The sequence below is a fragment of the Argiope bruennichi genome, chromosome 7 (genome assembly GCF_947563725.1).
Source record: "Argiope bruennichi chromosome 7, qqArgBrue1.1, whole genome shotgun sequence".
In the NCBI taxonomy this organism is placed as follows: domain Eukaryota; kingdom Metazoa; phylum Arthropoda; class Arachnida; order Araneae; family Araneidae; genus Argiope; species Argiope bruennichi.
The window spans coordinates 130,514,727-130,534,877 of NC_079157.1; the positions used below are offsets into that span (position 1 = coordinate 130,514,727).

Consider the following 20,151-nt stretch of genomic DNA (forward strand, 5'->3'; position numbering starts at 1 on the left):
ACAACTTCCAAGAGAAAATTGCAGTATTATTATTTCAAAATACCCTTTTCGAAACAAATCTCTCCCACACTCAGCTATTAATGGCAATTTTCAAGAAACGCTACAAAAGGACTTCAAACAATGTTTCATAATCGCAACTGATGCACCGAAATTGCAAAACTAACTTCAATCTACGGCATTTCGGATCTGTATCAATTTGCTTTTCGAACCCACTACATTACCTCAATTTTTACAGCTGAAGCTCTTGTAATTTGCCAGATTCTGGACTATCTTTCTGTTCCTGAGAAACCTTTACTTCTTCTTACAGATAGCCTTGCAGTTCTTAGAGCACTTGAAAAATTTTCATATAAATCCCCATTCATAAAATTGTAGAAAAATCTCAGATTAATCAACATATTACTTTTCTATAGATCCCAGGGCATTCGACAATATTATGGAATGAAAAAGCGGACTTTATCGCAAAATCAGTAACAGAAATCAGCCCATGCATTGAATGGATCGCATCGGAAGACATCAACTCATGCATCAAACAAATTTCAAAAAGAAAAACAACAGATCGCTATAGACAGAGCAGATATTATGAAATTATTGGAGAAATTGCAGACATAAAAAATATTGCTAAATGGACAAGAAATAGAAGAGAAGACATCATCTGCGCTAGAATTTCTACCAAAACACTCATTACACCTGGCCTTTTACATCGTTTTAACCTCTCGAATCAACCAAATTGCGAAACATGCCACTCTTTGAATAATTTGGATCATATCTTACTGCACTGTGGAAAATACTCAAGTATCAGACTCTGGTCGAAATTGGCCATCAACTCTCTCTCAACCTATAATTTTAAACAACTAATGAGCAAAGCATTTGCAGATAAACTGTCTCTCCATATTTTCCTTCAACACTTGAAATTTTTTGACATTTATTAACAGGAGATAATCTTGAACGCTGGGATGACAGCCTTTGTTACTAAAAATCGCGTAACCCCCTCAATCATTCAATGGACTCAAAAAAAGTAACAGGCTGGGGTAACCTGGTTGGTAGAGCGTCGGATTTGCGTCCCTTAGGTTGCAAGTTCGAGCCCAGCCGGCCGAAGACTATCCAGCGTTCTTGGTGGCTGACTCGCGTTAAATCTGTCGTGGTCACAAAGCCCTCCATGTCGAGAGTAATACCACTGGGGGTACTGGATCAGGGGTGATCGTTCTCTAATTCAGGTCTAAATTACGATCTGTGGTTGAGTGAATGAAATCCGCCCCGTAAAAAAGGTTGTGACGTGTGTGTAGCTAAGTCGTTCTCTTGGCCCTATATGGCGCTACTATAGAAACAAGAGGCGCTCCCCCTCAGGCTTAAATCGGCTGTCTTAAAACAGCGGTCTTGACCATGGCAAGTGCCATACAAAGAGTCGATGTTTAGATTGTGTTTCGTTCTTTAGTTCCCATGTATCAAATTCTAAATTTGGCTGGCAGTTAGTTACTTTTTGAATAGTAGCATTAAGAAATGATGTTTCAAAAATTGAATTAAAATTTTAATAAAATTCCAACATTTTCTTTAATAACTTCGATTCACTTCACTGAACAAAAATATGCTTGCACCATTTTAAATTCAAAAAATTAGCTCTTCAGCTATCTCTTTTTTAATTTCTTTCAATTTTTTTTCTTTTTTGAGCTTAATATTTTTCAAGATACTTTTAAGCATACTAAATATATTGTTTTCGTTATGTTCTTTATTGTGGGAATGAGACTTTAATTATTGTAACAGAGGAAAAAATATATTTATTATTTATACTTATAAAAATTTGAATATGGAAAAGAAAAGAAAGAAGCAGATATGATAAGATAAAGCAGCTATGCTCGAATACAGATCCCATAATTAAGAAAGAATGCGGAAAAATGAAAATTGCCTTCATCATGCAACCATCGCAGCCTACAGCCTTTCATGGCATGGATTACAAAAATGAGATTTGGCGTTTAAATATATTTCCCCCTTTTGGCGTAAAGAACTTCTCTGCAAGCAACCATACAATGCATCTTTTGCCCATTTCCATCTTTACCGGATGGATATCTGCCATCTGTGATGAGCTACTTCCTTCCCTTTGACCTCTAATGTTTTCCCCATGGCCATCTTGCTTTCCCCCTTTTAGGAGAGTATTGGAAGAGAAAGGGAGGGAAGAAATTGTCCTCCGGTTAACGACTCTTCACATGAATGCGTTAATTCTCTCTGTTACTGTTTAAAAACACTCTTTGACTTGACTAGTTACTTCGCATTTCTTATGTCTTGCATTTGTAAAGAAACTGTTGTGGTTTTCAGAATATAGCTTTTAAATACAAAACATTGAAACCACAGTAAATAATGCATGTGGAAGACGTGTGATAACTTTACTAAATTTTTATGAAAATAAATACTCTTGTTTTATCCATAGATTTTGATTTTAAGATCAAAAGCTGTTTTCTCTTAATATGAGATAAATTTTATTTATTTGCATTTGTAGATTACTTATTTAAGGAACGAATATTTTCTTCATGGAATCAGTGAATCAGACTATCATAGAGTATAATTGCTTTTTCATTTGTTATATTGTTTTTCAATAATTTTGAAATTCCTCAGTGTTATTTTAAAATATGATTTTCAATTAATATACACGTATTTTCCAAAACAATAAAAAATTGTGCACATTTATATATGGAAAATTTGTAAGAAATAAGTGGAAACCATACTAAATAAAAAAAAGAAAGTTGAATTATTTTTAAAGTCTAAAATATAGTTAAAGTTGGTATTTGTCCTCAGTAAAATCAAGTGAAAGATGATGAATACTAAATACATCCTTTTCATGAAATCCATAGATACCTGTATTAGTAATTGAAAACATTCCTATCAAAATTATATTTCTGTTGTTCCTATTTTCTAAAGTAAAGAGATATTTTATTTTCTGATCCTAGTAATTTTTTAAAAAAATTGACATTAATATTTTTTAATTTGTATAATATCTCACTAATTACAAAAACTTATTATTTATACAGTGTGATAAATATATGGCTTAAGTTATTGTATAAATAAATCATAGTTTTAAATATAAATAGTAAATTCTTTTTAAATTTAATTCATCTTAATGAAACTTTTAGTTGAAAGTTAAAATCTTCAGTTATTGATATTTTACTATTTAAAGTATAATTACAATATAAAACTTAAATCTACTATTTATGTAAAATTGTTATTAGATGTACATTATTAATAATTTCGTATGATTGATATTTGTACAAAAAAGATTCATATAAAAATTAATTCAATTTTATATCTTTGTGATGTTTATTAAGTTTAAATGCAGTGTTTATTAAGTGTAAGTTTTTAAGTTAAATTACATACAGATCCACTAATCTCACAAAAAACAAAGGTACTTTTGTGTTAACTCAATGCAAGTGATAAATTATTAAATGTAGCACTTTTTTTTTAAATTTTTTATTTCTATTGCTTATTTTCTTAGATTAAAAGAAATGGTATGAGATATTTTTCTTTTGTGAAAATGAGTAGTTTTATTTTCTATATTTGTCATTGCTGATTTGTTACATCATCATAAAAATGAAATATGCAATACTGACAAAATTTCCCCCTTTAACTAATAGAAAAGTACTAGAACACATAAAAGATTACGTGATATAAATCTTTCAAAGTCTGTCTCGATCTGAGTTTTTATATAGTTTGTAAAATTAAATTTCACTTATTGGAATGTCCAAATGAATATCATTATTACTTCTATTGCTTTTTATTCTAAAATTTATGTATTCTTCATATTCAGAATTGGAAAATATTCCTTTAATTTTACCAGCTTGATAAAATTTTCATTCTGATGATGACATGATTGAACATCACTAGAATTTTTATATCAGTTTATACCAGGTGTCCATGGGCCAGATTTTAAGGGTAGTTAAAATACATATAAAGAAGAATTTTTAGTATAGCATATGAGTTCGGAGATTAAAAGTGTTGGGGGGGGATAAGAAATGCCAAGGAAATGAAAAAAAAAGAAAGTTCCTTTATGTACATAATATTTGTAGAGTAGATTACATATGAGTTTAATTATATAGTTAAATGAAGATAAATTTTTGGGATGAAAAATATCGAGTAGTTATGGAGCTTTATTGAGTTTGAATTACCATATTGTCTACGAAAAAAACTTCAGATTAAATGTATCTCACGAGCCTCAAACGATTTTTTTTTATTAGAGAATATCTTTGCAAGATGGAGCGTCTTATATGTGATCATTAGCTTTTCTTCTTATTTTTGTTTGCACTTTTCATTTCTGACTTTATATTGCTATGCAAAAAAATGCTTCTTTATATGTATATGACCTGTCTTTAAAGTTTGGCCCATGAATTCAAGGACACTTTTTGTATTGTTTTGAAAATTGCATGTATTTTGAAAGAAAGAAATGTACTTTTGGCTTATATTCAGCAACATACAATAAATCTGCATTATCTAAAATGGTCTAGTAAAAAGAAAGTATTGCTAATGATGATCCTTAGATCTTTAATTATAATAGTTTTTGAGTAAAATGTTATCAGCTGATGTTGAACTTTTTTTTTTAGTGCTCTTCATTTTATATCATTTATTCAAGATGTTTTTGCCAGAAAACGTCAATTTGTTGAAACTCTGAGTTTGCAACAATTTAATAACAGTGTGAAAGAAAGGTAAGTTTGCATTGTGATATGAATAATGTATACCATAGTTATCACCTTAATAAAAGCAAACATTTTTCAAATTGCTATATTGTATAACAATTTACTTTTGATATTTTGAAATGATTATAAGTATATATTATATTTGAAAGAAAGACTAGAATGTAATTAACTAGTTACCCATGGGAGGCAACTGGTTTTATCACAATTTTTAAAAATTTTTACTGTAATTTCTTATTTAGGATTTTATGTTTACTTCAAGTATTTTTTAGCATCAAATTGTTATTGATATTAAGGCCTTATCACACGGGCAAATACCGTCTACACTTTCGTGGTCAATTTTCCGTTTTTACCCACAGGCAACCGGTGAAGCAAGTTTTCCGTCACCGTGAGCTTTTTTCAACCAGCTTGAAAATGTAGACAATAGCGATGGAAAGAACATTTGCAAACGAAATTCAACCAATCGTGCATGGCTTTGGTGCTGACGTAGTTGCCAAGAATGGCGTGATTGACGCCAATATGAAACTAATTTGTAAACACATTTGCAAAATGTTCTATGGTCGTGTGATAAAAAATGGGTTTTGATGGACTTTAATCATCAAAAGCCGGCTATTTGGAATCCACTGAATATTCATTATTAAAGACAAATGTTACACGAAGAAATTCGTACAATAATTATCAGAAGACAAAGAGATATTGACAAACGTAGATAATCATTAAGAAAATTTATTTTCAAAATTAAAAAAAAAGTATTAATGTTTATGTGAACTGCCTTCTTTTGGGGAACTGTATTTGATCAGATTAAATCTTTAATTTTTTTTTTTTTTAATAATAGTATAATTTTTGAATTTCTAAAATATGTAATTAACATCTTCCATACAGTTGAAAAATTATTTAATTCTTAGCTGTTGTGAAAGTTAATAAGGATCAATTTATTTTCTTACCGCTGAAATATTGTTCAGCACAATATATAGTACATTTAAGGGAACTACAGAATATGAAGGATTCTGTTATTGTTTAATGTTTAAATTAATAAATAGTGAAGTTTTTATTTTTAAAATTAATTGTACATCCAACTCACAAAATTGCTTTTTTAGCATATTTCTGTGTTCAATTTGATTTTCACAATTTAATCTATGAAATACCAATACAGATACATTATGCAATTATTAGATTTTTTTTTGTACATAAACCTGTCATTATTACTGAAAAATTAACAAAATTGATGGAACAGCAATATATCTCAGGATATAATGTATGGAATGTATTAACAGGAATCCCACTAAAGAAATGTGTAAACTACAGATATTCACCAAACAGAAAAAGCGAATAAAGAGAGATAAATTAGCCATAAAGTACACCTGTGTTTTACGTTTACCATACAGCAAATCCCTATGTGACGTCACTACACACATTTTTCCGTGCGCGTTTGCCCACGAAAGTGCAGACGGTATTTGGCCATGTGATAAGGCCTTTAAAGGCATGCTATTTTAATCATTTCACACTTTATGATTCATTGTGTTTATGTATCGTCCTAACGTAGTCTAATTCATGAAATAAAACCATTATAAAAAAATTAACTATCTATTTTATGTATCAGCTTTTGCAGACATGTTATTTCACTTTCCGATTCTTTTGGTAAACTAAAACAAGTTACCATTACTGTCTAATAAATAAAGTGCTTTTTCATTGCTTTTCAATGACAGAAGAAAATGGTAAATTTAAGTATTTGATAAAATAGTAAAAAGTTTCGATTTGGATTTCTGATGGAATGACTTGAATTTCAGTTCAACAATAAAATCTTTTGTTGGTAATTAAGGGGATAAAAACTTTTTAAATAATTTCCAAAAATTTAGGAAAAATTTCCATAACAAAAAATAATTACAAAAGTATTAGTATAAGTACAAAAATAATATTGTATATTTTGAAAGTGATGTAAAAATCAGTTTTGTGCATTTATATTTTTGGGAGTTACTGAAAAATGTATTAAAATGTAGCTTTATTTTTAATTAATTAAAATCTTAAGAAAATTATTCATAGTTATTTATTCCCACTTTTAATTTTATTCATATTAAATTTGGTAGCTTTAGTGTTGAATGGTCAGTCCTGAAAGCTTCAACATTAAACATATAAACTTCAACATATAAAGAGATAGTTCTCCTTTACTATTTGTAGATGTAAATCTGTTCTCTTAAATTCTGCATAACATATTCATAAGTACAACCTAAAATATTTTAATTTAAGTTATAATTAAATTTTTATTGAATTTTTATCCTTTATAGAATGAGTTAGATGATTTAAGTTCTATCTCATTTATTATGCTTGTGTTATAGCTGAACTAATAAACTTTTGAAGCATATCTAAAAATTACTTTTTTTATTTATTGTAAATTAGTTAATGAAGGATGTATTGAGTTTCAATTATTGTAAATTTCTTATTGGCATGAATAGACACATTTTAATTTATTTACTGCTACATTGTTAGAAACATTTCAGAATGATTATGGATATCTAAAAAAATTTGTTTATTGAACATCGCTAGTATCGTGGATTGTTAGCATTAAAGGAAGATAGCAAACTAGGCTATATCAATTTATTTTATATCAGATTGAATAATTGAATTTATGAATTTCTATCAATTGAAAACAAATAGTATCGAGGGAGTTACCAATCTTTATTGGCCGAATCTAAAAATTGACATCATCTGATACTTTTAGTCTGTAACTGTTTTCAGTACCTGATACAAAATTTGAAATTGATAGAATATCAACCAACCTTGGCAGAAGGTATTTCATGCTGGGAAAATACATGGTTCTTTGTATGCCAGTATATACAATGATGCTTAATTTTTTTAAATTGAGATTTTTAAAAGGGCTTAATTTTTACAATGAATTTTCACTATGCAGCATCATTATTAAGTTACTAGAAATTCTCTGAAAAATTAAGCTTGGCATTTGTATTTAACTTGAAATAAAAGGCATTTGATATTAACTTCTGATATATTTAGACTACTGTAAATACCAAGTATGGAATTGAAAGGTATCTACTAGTCATGCAGGGTTATGATTCTTCCATGGATATATGGTTTTTCACATTTTTTAAAAATTTTTCTCCTTTTCGTACTTTTTAAGAAATTTGCAATTCAGATTTAGATTTCTGTAGAATGAACTTTTTTAGTGATAAAATGGACAGAAATCTCTTTAAAACATGAATCCAGTAGCAAAAAACTACAGAGCATAAATTCTTAACAAGAATACGAACAACAAAAATGTGTGTGTACAATCAAGTCCAAGACAAAACTAATGTGAAAGGAAACTGCAAAGAAAATATCTGTCAAAGTGTCAAATTGCAGAGAAATATTCATATTTAAAAAATGAGTCTCAAAAATGTCTTCCACATCTAAATCTTGTACATAAAATGATGTTGCTTGTTGTACTCTGATACTCAAAAACAAATTATAAATTGCATACCAATGAAAAACCTCTAAAAGAAAACAAACAAACAAACAATAATGTGTTTGAGATATGCCACAAAGACCACTGACCATTAAAGAAATGTTTGCTAAAATATACAGTAAAGTATATTTACAATTAAGTACTGACTTTCCTCTCAGGTTTGCTTTCCTATATATATTTAAATTTGTTCTGAGTAATATACTCTTTAAAGTATCTTTAAGTACATCATGTGCTATTGATTTCTAGCTTTTATAAATATTTTGAAATGTATATAAAAGCTAATTAAATTGCAGTTTTGATAATTTTTTTCTGTATATTGACTATTGAATCCATACTTTTCACATGTTTTTCTTTCGCTCATTTTTTTTGGTGTTATTTTTTGGATTTCTTGTTATTTTGTCTTTTGTTTAATCACATCCCTGGTCATGTAATTCCTTTTTTGTACTTTAAAAGCCACAGATTTTTTTTTTCTTTCTCAAAAGCTAGAATTTAATTTCCTGAAAAGGCTGCAACAACCATCAACTTTTTTTCCTCTTATTTATCATTAATGATGTGAATGTGAATGTATAATAATATCTTTTTCCCCTTTCATGATAATTGGCTTTAAAATTTGATGTAAGTCATCAAGCATTTGTCTTGGTATTTCCTCAGACATCAAATAATTAGATACATGAAACTTCCAATAGTGGATAAAACTCAACACTTTTGTTTATTAAGCTATAAAACTTTGATGTATGTTATTAAATATTTATATAATAATTATTCATAGTGTGTATATGCTGTTTTATGGTACATGATGCAGATAACAAGATTATTTTGTGTGTCGAAATTTTTCAGGTATTTAACTAAGGTCTCTAACTAAGTGCCATTTATAAATAGTTTTGAAGTTTAATTATCTATTATTACAATCTTATTTTTTGTTTCTAAAGTCATATTATAGCATCAAAGAAGAGGCGTGATTCTAAAATTTTCATACTTATAACATAAGCTACTTCATTTATTTATTTTTTGTGAGATTGCCAGTTTTTTGAAGATGCGGAACTTCTGTGTTGATTCATAAAAATTTAATTTGGAGTTTAGTGTTTCCATTTTTATAAAGTTATTTTCTTTCTATATATATAGGAACAAAGAACAAAAGAAAATAGCTAAACCCCTACCAAAAGAAAAAGGACCTGCACAGGTTGTTAAACAAGTTGAAGGTATTTTTATATAATTTAGGATGATTTTTAAAAATATTTTGTTACTGTAAATTCTTAAAATTTCTTATATTTAATAAAATTGGCCTGTTTTCTTTCAAGTATTTTGAAATTAAATTTATGAAATTTTAAACTTGTAATTTTAAAACTTTTTAAAACACTTTTTTTAATAGATCATCAAATTGCCATAGAAATGGAAGAACTTTCTTTAGTGGATGCTCTGCTGGAAAAAGCTAGGAATGTTAGAATGAAAAATATGGTGAAGTGTTTATTTACTATTTTGTGATATTTAAGTCTAATGCTACTGGGTGGCCATTTGACTGGGAAAACCAGGAATAGTCTGTAATTCTGGAAGGTCGGGAAAAATCAAAAAAATTATTGTAAAACTATAAAGTATTTTATGAATCGGTAATTTTTATCAGACAGAGAAATTCAAATAGTAAAAATGCTGGCCACCCTGGCTTAACTTTTCTGTATAAAGTAATAAATTATAACTTATACTCTATGCCAAAATTTATAGACTCTAGCAAAATAATTATTTTTGTATATTAGAAAGGTATACAAATACTAATTACAAATATGTTTGTTCGAATCAAATGTGACTTGCATTTAACAAAGTATTTAGAAAAAATAACAGTTTGTATTTGAATTATATTAGAAAATGGAAATATTAGGTGTTCCAAAAGTTTATAGAACATATGACATTTTGATAAAAGATGCTCAATATATTGTTCTTAATAGCTTAAATTCTTTCTATTTTTCAGTTTGATATCCTATACATGTGTTTCCATCAGAATAATTAAGGTTTGGAATATCTCTGTTTCCAAGTTGTACCATGCATTGTACCAAAGGCTGTCTTCAAGGCATTCACTGAATAAAATTGTCCTTCACTCTCATACACTCATTGACACCTTCCAAGACATGTTCACATATTTTGAATTTAGTTCAGGGCAGATAGGGAGTTCCTTCAAAAACAATAAATTTTTTTAAGTTTTAATAATTTTTTTTTTAGCATTGGAGGTATGGATGTAACTATTATCATGTTGATATTTCCAATTTCATCCTCCTATATTTCTTGCAAATAGTATAAGAGGATTTTCTAGTGTTTCTATGTATTTACTAGAATTTTCTTGTCTATCTAAAAAGTCCAAACCCACATGACTATTGAAACCAAAAGCAGCTCTCAAACATCACAGATCCACTGCTGCTGAAAAAGTCTAGGGTTCTTTTTGTAAATCATGCCAGTATTTAATGTATCCATCAGGTCTACCCAGATCCCCCCTTTTTTTAATCATTGAAAAGTGCTGCCATTAGTTTATTACCTATGAGCTTGTTGTAATCGCCTACTAAATCATACAGCCAGATTTTATAATTCGTCTATGAACATTGTTCTTAAATTTTATAACTGGAACCCCTAGTATTTTCAGGAATTAACATTGTTAGACTTGAAGCTACTCTTAGCATCCATCTGTCACTGCAAATATCTATCATACATGATCTTCACGAATAAGGTTTTGATTATATGGCATCTTATGAGTTAATACAAGATAAATCATACTTTAAAAATGATTTAAAAGTTTTATTATTTCCTTAACAGAAGAAAACAGAAAAAGAAATTTCAAACTCTGAATTTTATTCACTTCTTCATTAGGGAGTTGCAGAATTTTAGGCATTTTGAAACTCAAAATAAATTACTACTCTTCTTTCTTACAGTATATTTATTAAACTCTGAATCAACGTCATGATTGCCCATTCCGTATTTGCATAAAATTGAATTTATCTATAAACTTTTAGGAAGGTTATTTCTGTTTACTCTACAATTTAAAAATTGACATTAAATATACAGGGTAAAATTGCTGTTTTATCAATGTTGCACACATAACATACCTTTACAGTAATTTGCACTGAAATACATAACTTATATTATATATATATATGGCTAAATACAAGATTCTATGAACTTTTGGGACAGAGTGTGCATCAAATAACATGACCAGATGAAAGTTATAATCCGATTACAAATAAATAAATCAAATTAAATTAAAGCTATAATCCAATTGGATGCACTTACACAATTTGACATCAACTCCAAAAAGCACTTTTTAAAATATAATCATTAAAAAATACAGCTGCAAATTTCTTTTAGCATTAATTAATAGCAGGAGCTGATTTAGTCCTGAGCTTAGAATAAGGCAACTAAAATGAGCACAAGCTTTTAATGCTTATAAATAATTGAATTTACATTAAAAAGCATCATAACTCATCTGTGGATTTATATATAATGTTTTTTTTCTCCATAAACTACAAATCATAGATTACATTACAGCCTGAATCCTATGCTTCTGCATTAAAAAGAATTGAATATTTTCTGAGGTACATCAATAATTGTGTTATGTTGCATTAATTTTCAGTGATTTCTATAGCTAAATAGTTTAATAACCAGCTTAGCATCAAGATAAATTGTAATCTTTTTGCTGAAAATAAAAAAAAGATGTATTATACTTTGAATTAATATCAAATAATGTTAAAAATATTTTATTATGCTTAATTTTAGTTTGGTATTTTTAAACAAGTGCAAAAATATATCAAATTTGCGATACATTTTCAAACTGTATGGATCTTTCTAGTTTTGTTATTTTTACAATAAATTTTTTTAAATGTTTTGTAGATATAACCAAATGGAAATGAACTTCTTTAAAATAAAATTGTGCATTGTAATTTGTTAATAGAAGTATTTTTTCCTGCCTGATATCTGACTTCTCAAATTATGTAACATTTTTTCTTATAAACACTTGAATTTGGTTTATTTGATGCTTTTTTTTTTTTTTTTTTTTTTGGAAATATGGCATTGCATCTTTCAATTTTTTAATCTGTAATTATTATCATGTTTTAATTTGTGATTTTTTTGCAGAAATTACTAAAAGGAACTAAAGAATATATAAACAAATCACAGACATTTACAGACCCTTCTGCTTCTAAATCCAATAAATTAGAATTGCAGCACAAAATGCGTATGCATAAAAACATTAAAGAGGCAAGTGGAGATAAAAGAGTAATAGCTCACAGCAAAAGTTGTTTAATTTCTTCAACAGTAAAAGCTGCAGTGGTATCACGATCAAAGTCTGCTAATGTATATCAAGTTACCAAAGATATTGATAAAGTGCCAAAAACAAATGAAACTGTCACCAAAATGAGTAATACAAAAAATAAGTGCCTAAACAAAAAAAGTGAGCAAAAAATATATGATAAATGCAACTTGGCTGTTCTTTCAAACAAAGACTTCAAAAAATTATTTTCTGATCAAAATGACTGTGACAAACAAACAAATGATAAATTATTGAGTACAGAAAATTTCAATACTCCTCTGAGTTCAGGTAATATGTTAATTTTATATTATTATAAAAAGATTGTTGATATGTATCTTTAACCCTTTAAAAGGTAATTTTTTTCTACTTATGGTATACTAACACATTTTTACAACTAAGAATGATTTAAGAAAGAAATTAATTTATCTTATTAGATAAAATTATTCTCAATAGTATGTTAATTTTTTGTTCCAATATTTGTTTCTGGGCTTGTGTACAATATTTTGTTTTCATTGCTGCTTAATATTTGAAAATAATATGAAAAATCAAAGAATGTTGGAAAATAGGCATAGATAAATTGGGATATTCTGGTGCAGATCTAATAGCTGAAATGATGTTGAGGTATATAATATTTACTTTGTCTTGCTGTTATAGACTTTTATTTTGATTATTTCAAATTTATTATTGTCATTTGAACCAGAAATCAGTTTTAAATTCAAACAACAATGCATTTCTTTTTCCTATTTCACATTAATTTTATTTTGTTAACTCACAACTTTTCTTAGTTAATGAAAATTATGTAGATGATGGTGGCGGTGGAGAGGAAATGTGGGCAAAATGAGATCAGCTTGTGTAATTTACTGAAAAAACACTTGACTTTCTGAAAACCTGATATTTATGTTGTCTTGTGTATTGTGTTAAAAAAAAAATCAAAGTGTACAAATTTTATTCAATAAACAGAGACGTTTTCTATTGAAGATCCAAAATTACTGGGGAAAAAATAGATTTTTAGATTTTTGGTATATGGCAATTAGAATTGTATAATAAAAGTTTACTTAACTTACTTTTTCATTTAAAATTTTGCCACTTCAAACTTTTGAGATGCTATAAAATTATAAATATATTTTATAATTTACTATTCATCAAAACAAATGAAATTGTTTTTACTATTGAATGCAAATGTTACTCTCTATGTCACAGAAGATAATATGTTTTATATATTTGACTTTGTTTCTAAGTTACATTTTCTACCCAGATTAGATTGCTTTCAATTTTCAAATCATCAAAGTTATTTTCCTACATACAGAAAATTCCAGAATGAACTAAAACGTAAATATGATTTTCTTTCTTTTCCCTAGAAAATAGTATCTTTGAATCTTATATGAATTAAAGAAATTATTGCTTTGTAATTTAGTTATATTTTTATACTTGGAAGTTGGATTTTTGCATTATTTTCTTTAGGATGCTGATTTTGTTTTATTATTTATCCACTTCTTTTATATAACAGAATCGTATGCGTCAAAATCTTGTTTTAAGCTGCATCCAAGTGTCATATGGTATCCATATTTAACTGCTAAAAGTAAGTCTTAATACTCTTTTTTCCATAATTTTTTTTCAATTTTTTTGATTGAGCAACATAAATTTATGTGTTAACCAATCTAAATGGGGAGAATTTTATTAATTTGGATTTTAAAAAAATTAAATTTTTGAAAATAGAATTATCGTATAAATTTACTACTAATTTTTTTTTTTTTTACAATTGTCTAAACTTAATAATAAAATATGTGTTTATATATATATATATATATATATATATATATATATATATATATATATATATATATATATATATATATATATATATATATATATATATATATATATATATATATATAATTTCAAAAAAAAATCTGTTCATTAATTGTATAGTGAAAAAATGTAATAAGTTGAATAACAAATAACGATGTTTTGCTCTTCACAAAAACAAAAAAAAAACAGATCAAAGAGTATATAAAACATAATCAAAGGATATAGAACAGTGATTCTCAATCACTGTGCCGCCAAATTTTAGAAATGTATGTAGTAAAAATTATAATGCTTTTTTAAAATTATGAGTAAAGTTTGTTTAAATTAAAGAAAAGGGCACTGTAAAATAAAACTATTTTCCAGAAAAACAGTTTTCAACTGTTTTTATCTTTGTTAACTGTGACCTTTCTTAAAGTGAAATATTTTCCCCACATGAAGCAATTTCAAATGTTCACAGTATCCTTATCTCCATCGCTCAATCAAATAATTGAAGTATAAATAAGTTAAAAAGAAGTAAGGGAATAGTTTCCCATGATAGCCAAAAAAGCTTTAAAAATATTATTACAATTTTCTACATCTTATTTGTGTGAATTCGGATTTTAAGTATTAACCAACATAAAAACGAAAAAAAAGATCAAGACTGTTAAATGTGGAAAATGGTATGAAAGTAGTATTATCATTTTTATGACCAAATATAAATGAAATTATCAAAAAACATCAAGCTCAAATTTCTCATTAAAAGTATTCTTATTATTACCTTGTAATTAATCCCTTAGTAAAAATACTGTTGTTTTTGTAGTACATCTTATATTATTTTATTTTACATTCAAAATTATTACTGTAAACTATTTCACACAGTATATTATAGGTAAGTAAGCATTTTTTAAACTTATCTTTTTTTTTGTATGTGCTGTCAAATTTTGAAATCACTAAAAGTGTGCTGTGATAAAAAAAAAAAAGGTTGAGAATCACTGGTATAGAAGAACAGTGCTTGCAATAAACAGCAGAAAATCATTATTAAACAACAGCAAAGGCACGAACCTTTGAGAGGGACTTCGCTTACTTAATCATTCGAGCTCAACTCAACTGCCGGTTATTGCTGTATGACTGACTTCTCTTTAGTTTTGTCATTCGGCCTTTTATAGTTTCCATGAAAAAGAAGCTTTTTAGAACTCTTGTCCTAATCGAGATATCGCCATAATTCTCGGATGTTTTGGGTCCGTCGCTTTTGTGGCCAAATTTTCTCTTAGGCTGGGAGTCATAGATTCGGCATCCATTCATCACCCGATTACTATATCTGTAAAATGTTTTTTCTTTCAAAGAGAATTACTGCACTGTGAAACAATATTACAAATTTATAGTAATTTATATACGTATATGTTCTGCATCTCTTCTTAAACAATTGAACCGAATTCAACCAAACTGTACAAATTTATTGCTTAAGAGAAGAAAAAGAATATTGTCAACTTTTCGAAGTATATAGAAATTAACCAAAATTTTATCTTTTTTCCATAGTAATTTTAAAGGAAATTACCCCAGAAATTTTTTATTGAAATTTGTTGTGATTCATGACAGTGGCTGATTTATTTTAGGTTGCTTATAAAGGTCACTGATCTGAGGGAGTGTATAAAAGGTTTGGTTGAAAAAAATGTCAAATAAATCTGCAAAAGATACAAATTCCATGAATTATAAAATATTAGCTTTTTGTGAAGTGTGATGGGTCAAATTCCAAAATATTTCATTACATGCACATTATTATTAAGAAATTTATAGACATCAAAAGTCTACATGGATAAAATTGTGTACCGAGTAGATGATACAGCCATATGTCATAATAAATAAAAACATTTGCATTCCTTATTGAAATTGGAATAAAAAATTCACCTTATATAAATCTTGATATTTTGATTATTTTTGGTAGGTTAAAAATGTGTTGTAATGCATAATTCAAATGACTAGTTTTATGTCAGTTATAAGTGGAACCCTATTATATGCACTGCCTTTATCCTAAATTGCTTGAATCTGCTACTAATTCAAAAATAATAAAGATGATTCTTTAAAAAAAAAAATGGCATTCCGATTTACTGCTCAATATTCAGTAGAGTTCTCCTTCGAAGAACATTCAAGTAGCATTTAATACAAACCATTCTCAGTCTTTGTTGTATGTCTCGAATTTTGAGCACAAAGTGATAGAAAATCAACATATTAGTAGAACTTTTGAAAATCCATCTGAGGATTAACAGGTCATTTCAAATTTCCTGTGCTGAGGATTTTAACTTTTTTATATATGAAAGAAGAGTACTATGTTTGTCAAAAAAAATCTAACTCCAGGATTTCTCCACGTTTAGATGATTGCTATACAATTTTATCACCATATTTTTTACCATCAATAATATATTTGTGTGTATTTACCCTCAATAGTCTTTTGAATTTCTTAATAGCATAATATTTTAATATTGTCTGTATTCTGAATATATTTTGATTAATTTAATGTCAAAACTAGAAATAGTAAATAAAAAAATAGCTTTTTTTAATTATTATTAATTAAAAAGTTTATAATTTGTGTCTATCATAAATGCTTTATTTTGTATTTCATTTTATTCATTTCTCTAGAAGTAAAAAAATTCTCATATTTTTAAAAAGCTTTCAACACATTAGATGTAAATTGTACAAAAAGACTTCAAAAAATAATTAGTATAATTGTTATGTTCAAAGTGCCATTCAAAAGTAATAATAACTATTTGTTTCATCATTAAAATTAGTATTAAAAAATTCTGTTTATTTATTAAAATGCTTTTTATCAAATGAAAATTCATAACAAGTTTAATAACTGTGATGTGGAGTGAGTTTCATGCATCGAATTGTTATAATTTTAAACTTACAGTTTAGAATTAAGTCATTCATATACATTGTTTTAATACAGAAATGATCAGTTATCTATAATTTTCTCAAGTGTTCTATGGACATTTAGTTGAATCAAAACAATTACACATTTCCAAAGCAGAAAAAGGTTTAATCTATTTAGACTGTGGATAATATAAACTGGTATCGTAATAAAATAGCATAACTTAAAAACTGTTATTGTTGTCAGTTTAATTATCAAAATTACTGTTTATTTATTATATATTTGTTAAATATTGTTGCAATTTTTAATTAAAAAAATTGTAGTTTTGATCTGTTTGAAGTAATTTTTTGTCCTAATTTTTCTTAATTCAAATTTTTGGATTAATATAGTTTTTATTGTAAAGTCTTTAATTTTGAATTAACCAAGTTAAACTTCACTATTGATTTGTTGTTCCAAACTAATATATTAATTGCATATTTTTCATTCTAGATAAAAGTTATCTTTGCAGTGTTAAGCAATTTGATTCATTTGATAATTTCAAGAAAACCATGGAAATTCTGCATAAAATACAAGAGACAATGATTTGGATAGATATTCTTAATTTTGTTGGAAACACCTTATTTAAATTACAGTTGTTGGATAGAAATGATGAGTATGAAAAACTTTATTTCCACTTTTTTCGTTTTCTAGAAAATTTAAATTAACTTATTTCAGAAATAAATATAAATTGATAATTAAGATTGTTAAACTATCAAGATTAAGTGTTCTGCCAAAATGCAATGATATTGAACAAAATTTTCAGTACATGGTTCCAAGGTTCATACCATCATGAAAAGTGCTTAATTTTTTTAAGAAATGCAAAGATTTCTTTTCTTCTTTTTATTCTGTTTCTGCAGACATTGAATACAATAAATCGAAAGTATAATCATAAACCGACGGAAGGGAAGAATTTGGGAAAGGGACCCAGGAATTTCAGCATATGTTAAGATAATGCTTAATTAACTTTTTTCCATTCCCTCTTTCTTCAACAGTAGGTATCAATATATATTGAAATGGTTATTCTTAAGGGGATGAAATAAGAAACGAAATGTGTATACTTGTTGCTACTTGAAAGAGGTTTGAACATCTTTCATCTTTAGTGTTCTATATAAGGAAGAATTTATTTTAATACTTGTTAACTTTTTATTTAATCCTTTGTGGTTTTTAAAGATTGCACAGATTGGCTCTGATTGGCGAAAAATAAGAATAAAGTAAAATGCATTTAGTATGCTAGAGAAATGGATGCATTTAACATGGGAGAAACTGCTCTAAAGACACTAATGTAAAATATATATATGATATTTAGTCACTTATATTCTCATTACCATGAAGTCTCTTTAGCATGTTACTCGTTCGAATATTGCTCTTGTGAATATGTTGTTTTGGAATGATCTTTTGAACAAGCTATGAAAGAGATTTTACTATAAGATATTGAATTGATATTTATTGCAGTATGTTTTTATGTTAGTCAATAGTGTAAAATCCACTGTGAGGAAATTTTAATTCGATGCATTAAGTTTTCAATAATAGTGATTTCTTTTGTAGTATTCTTTTTAAATGTCCTCATTCCTTTAAAAAAATTTGCTAGTTTTGATAATTAAAATTAATTTTTTTAAGTTTTAAGAAACTTTTATTTTTTAGATTCTATCGATTTTTGCTTTTTCTTTTCTTCTAACTCTTACACAATGCTTTTGGTTTCCCAGTGAAATTTCTTTCTCTCTACATAATGCTTTGACTGACAGAGAAATACACAGCCTAAACCACTGAAGTTAAGAACATGAAATTGAGTGGGAAGTTACTTCTTGGGTATTACAGAATCACTAATTTTGCAAAATTTTAGTTAGAAGTTTAATTAATTAGAAGTTAAAAAAATTAACATAATTTTAACGTTTCCACCATAAATAAAAGATATTCTCATTCAAAAATTATTTTTACTTTCGTAAAGGTTTAACAAAAAGCTTTTCAATAATATTGGTTTTGTTTAAATGGATGCTTTTTTGAGGTTTAATAATTTTTTAATTAGGTTTGGACACCATTTATTGCTGTGATTTGTTTTTTATTATTATAATGAAAATCAAAACAATACATTTGCTTAATTAAATCTCTGAATCATGTATTTTACACTATTAGCAACTATCTGCCACTTGTGTCGCCGTTTGTTATTTTACATTTATTTTGGTAGAGCATGATCTATAAGTCTTTTCACATAAGCTGTGGATTTATTACTTCATTCTGTAATTATTTAAATTGCATTAAATTTTATTATTTTCGGAAATCATTCCAAATAACATGATTTTTTTTTTTATTTGCAGAAATGTCATACAGGTGTGCTCTTATCTGAGTAGCATTTGCCGTAAAGACCTTCAAAGAATGCCCGTCTTAGATTTATGCTGATTTAGATGGCTGTTTTATCTCAAAATTTCTATCACTCTATAAATATCTCATTGAATCATTTGTTTAGTTCTTTTTGTGTATAATCATTAGATATCTTAACTAAGTCTTTTTTATATGCTACAGTTTTAATTCAGCAGTTTTTTTCCCTTTTTTTGTATTAGTTAATAAGAAATATTCCTACTGTACTGAAAACACTGTAGTTTTACAGATTTGTTAAAAAAAAATAATAATTTGTGAATAAACTGCAGCCTTTTTATTTGGAAGTATAATTTAAGCTGCTTTCTAAGTTGTAAGATCTGGTTTGATAAATGAATTGTTTATAATCTAGTCCTCAATTATTTTTCATCCTCTCATTATCAATTTTTGAATAATTTTAATTGTAAAATAGTTTTGCCTTGTAATAAAATTGGGAATTATTTTGTCACAAGTCATTAGTATTTATTTGCATTGTAAAAATCATAAAATATTGCCTCTGATATTGTTAATGCAAAAAAGGCATAATAAGCAGATTTTTTCCCCACCCTTTCATCACAGAAGGGCTTTTATTAAAAATGCCTGAATGTCTCTACAGATTTTGTTTACAAAGTTTCATTCAATAAGGTAAGCAATAGTGTGAAAATACTTTGTGTTCTATTGAAGTTAATAAATTAAATTTTTATGC

The 20,151-nt window shown here is 27.1% G+C and overlaps 1 protein-coding gene across 1 annotated transcript; it reads left to right on the forward strand.

Annotated features, from left to right (window-relative positions):
- Positions 1-2,019: 2,019 nt before the first annotated feature.
- Positions 2,020-19,975, forward strand: LOC129975851 (uncharacterized). The gene is made up of 9 exons (XM_056089100.1): positions 2,020-2,548; positions 4,581-4,682; positions 9,247-9,323; positions 9,494-9,579; positions 12,232-12,694; positions 13,667-13,735; positions 13,914-13,985; positions 17,547-17,709; positions 19,409-19,975. The coding sequence occupies exons 1-9, from the start codon at positions 2,520-2,522 to the stop codon at positions 19,488-19,490; spliced, it is 1,143 nt and encodes a 380-aa protein (XP_055945075.1). The 5' UTR covers positions 2,020-2,519; the 3' UTR covers positions 19,491-19,975.
- Positions 19,976-20,151: the final 176 nt, after the last annotated feature.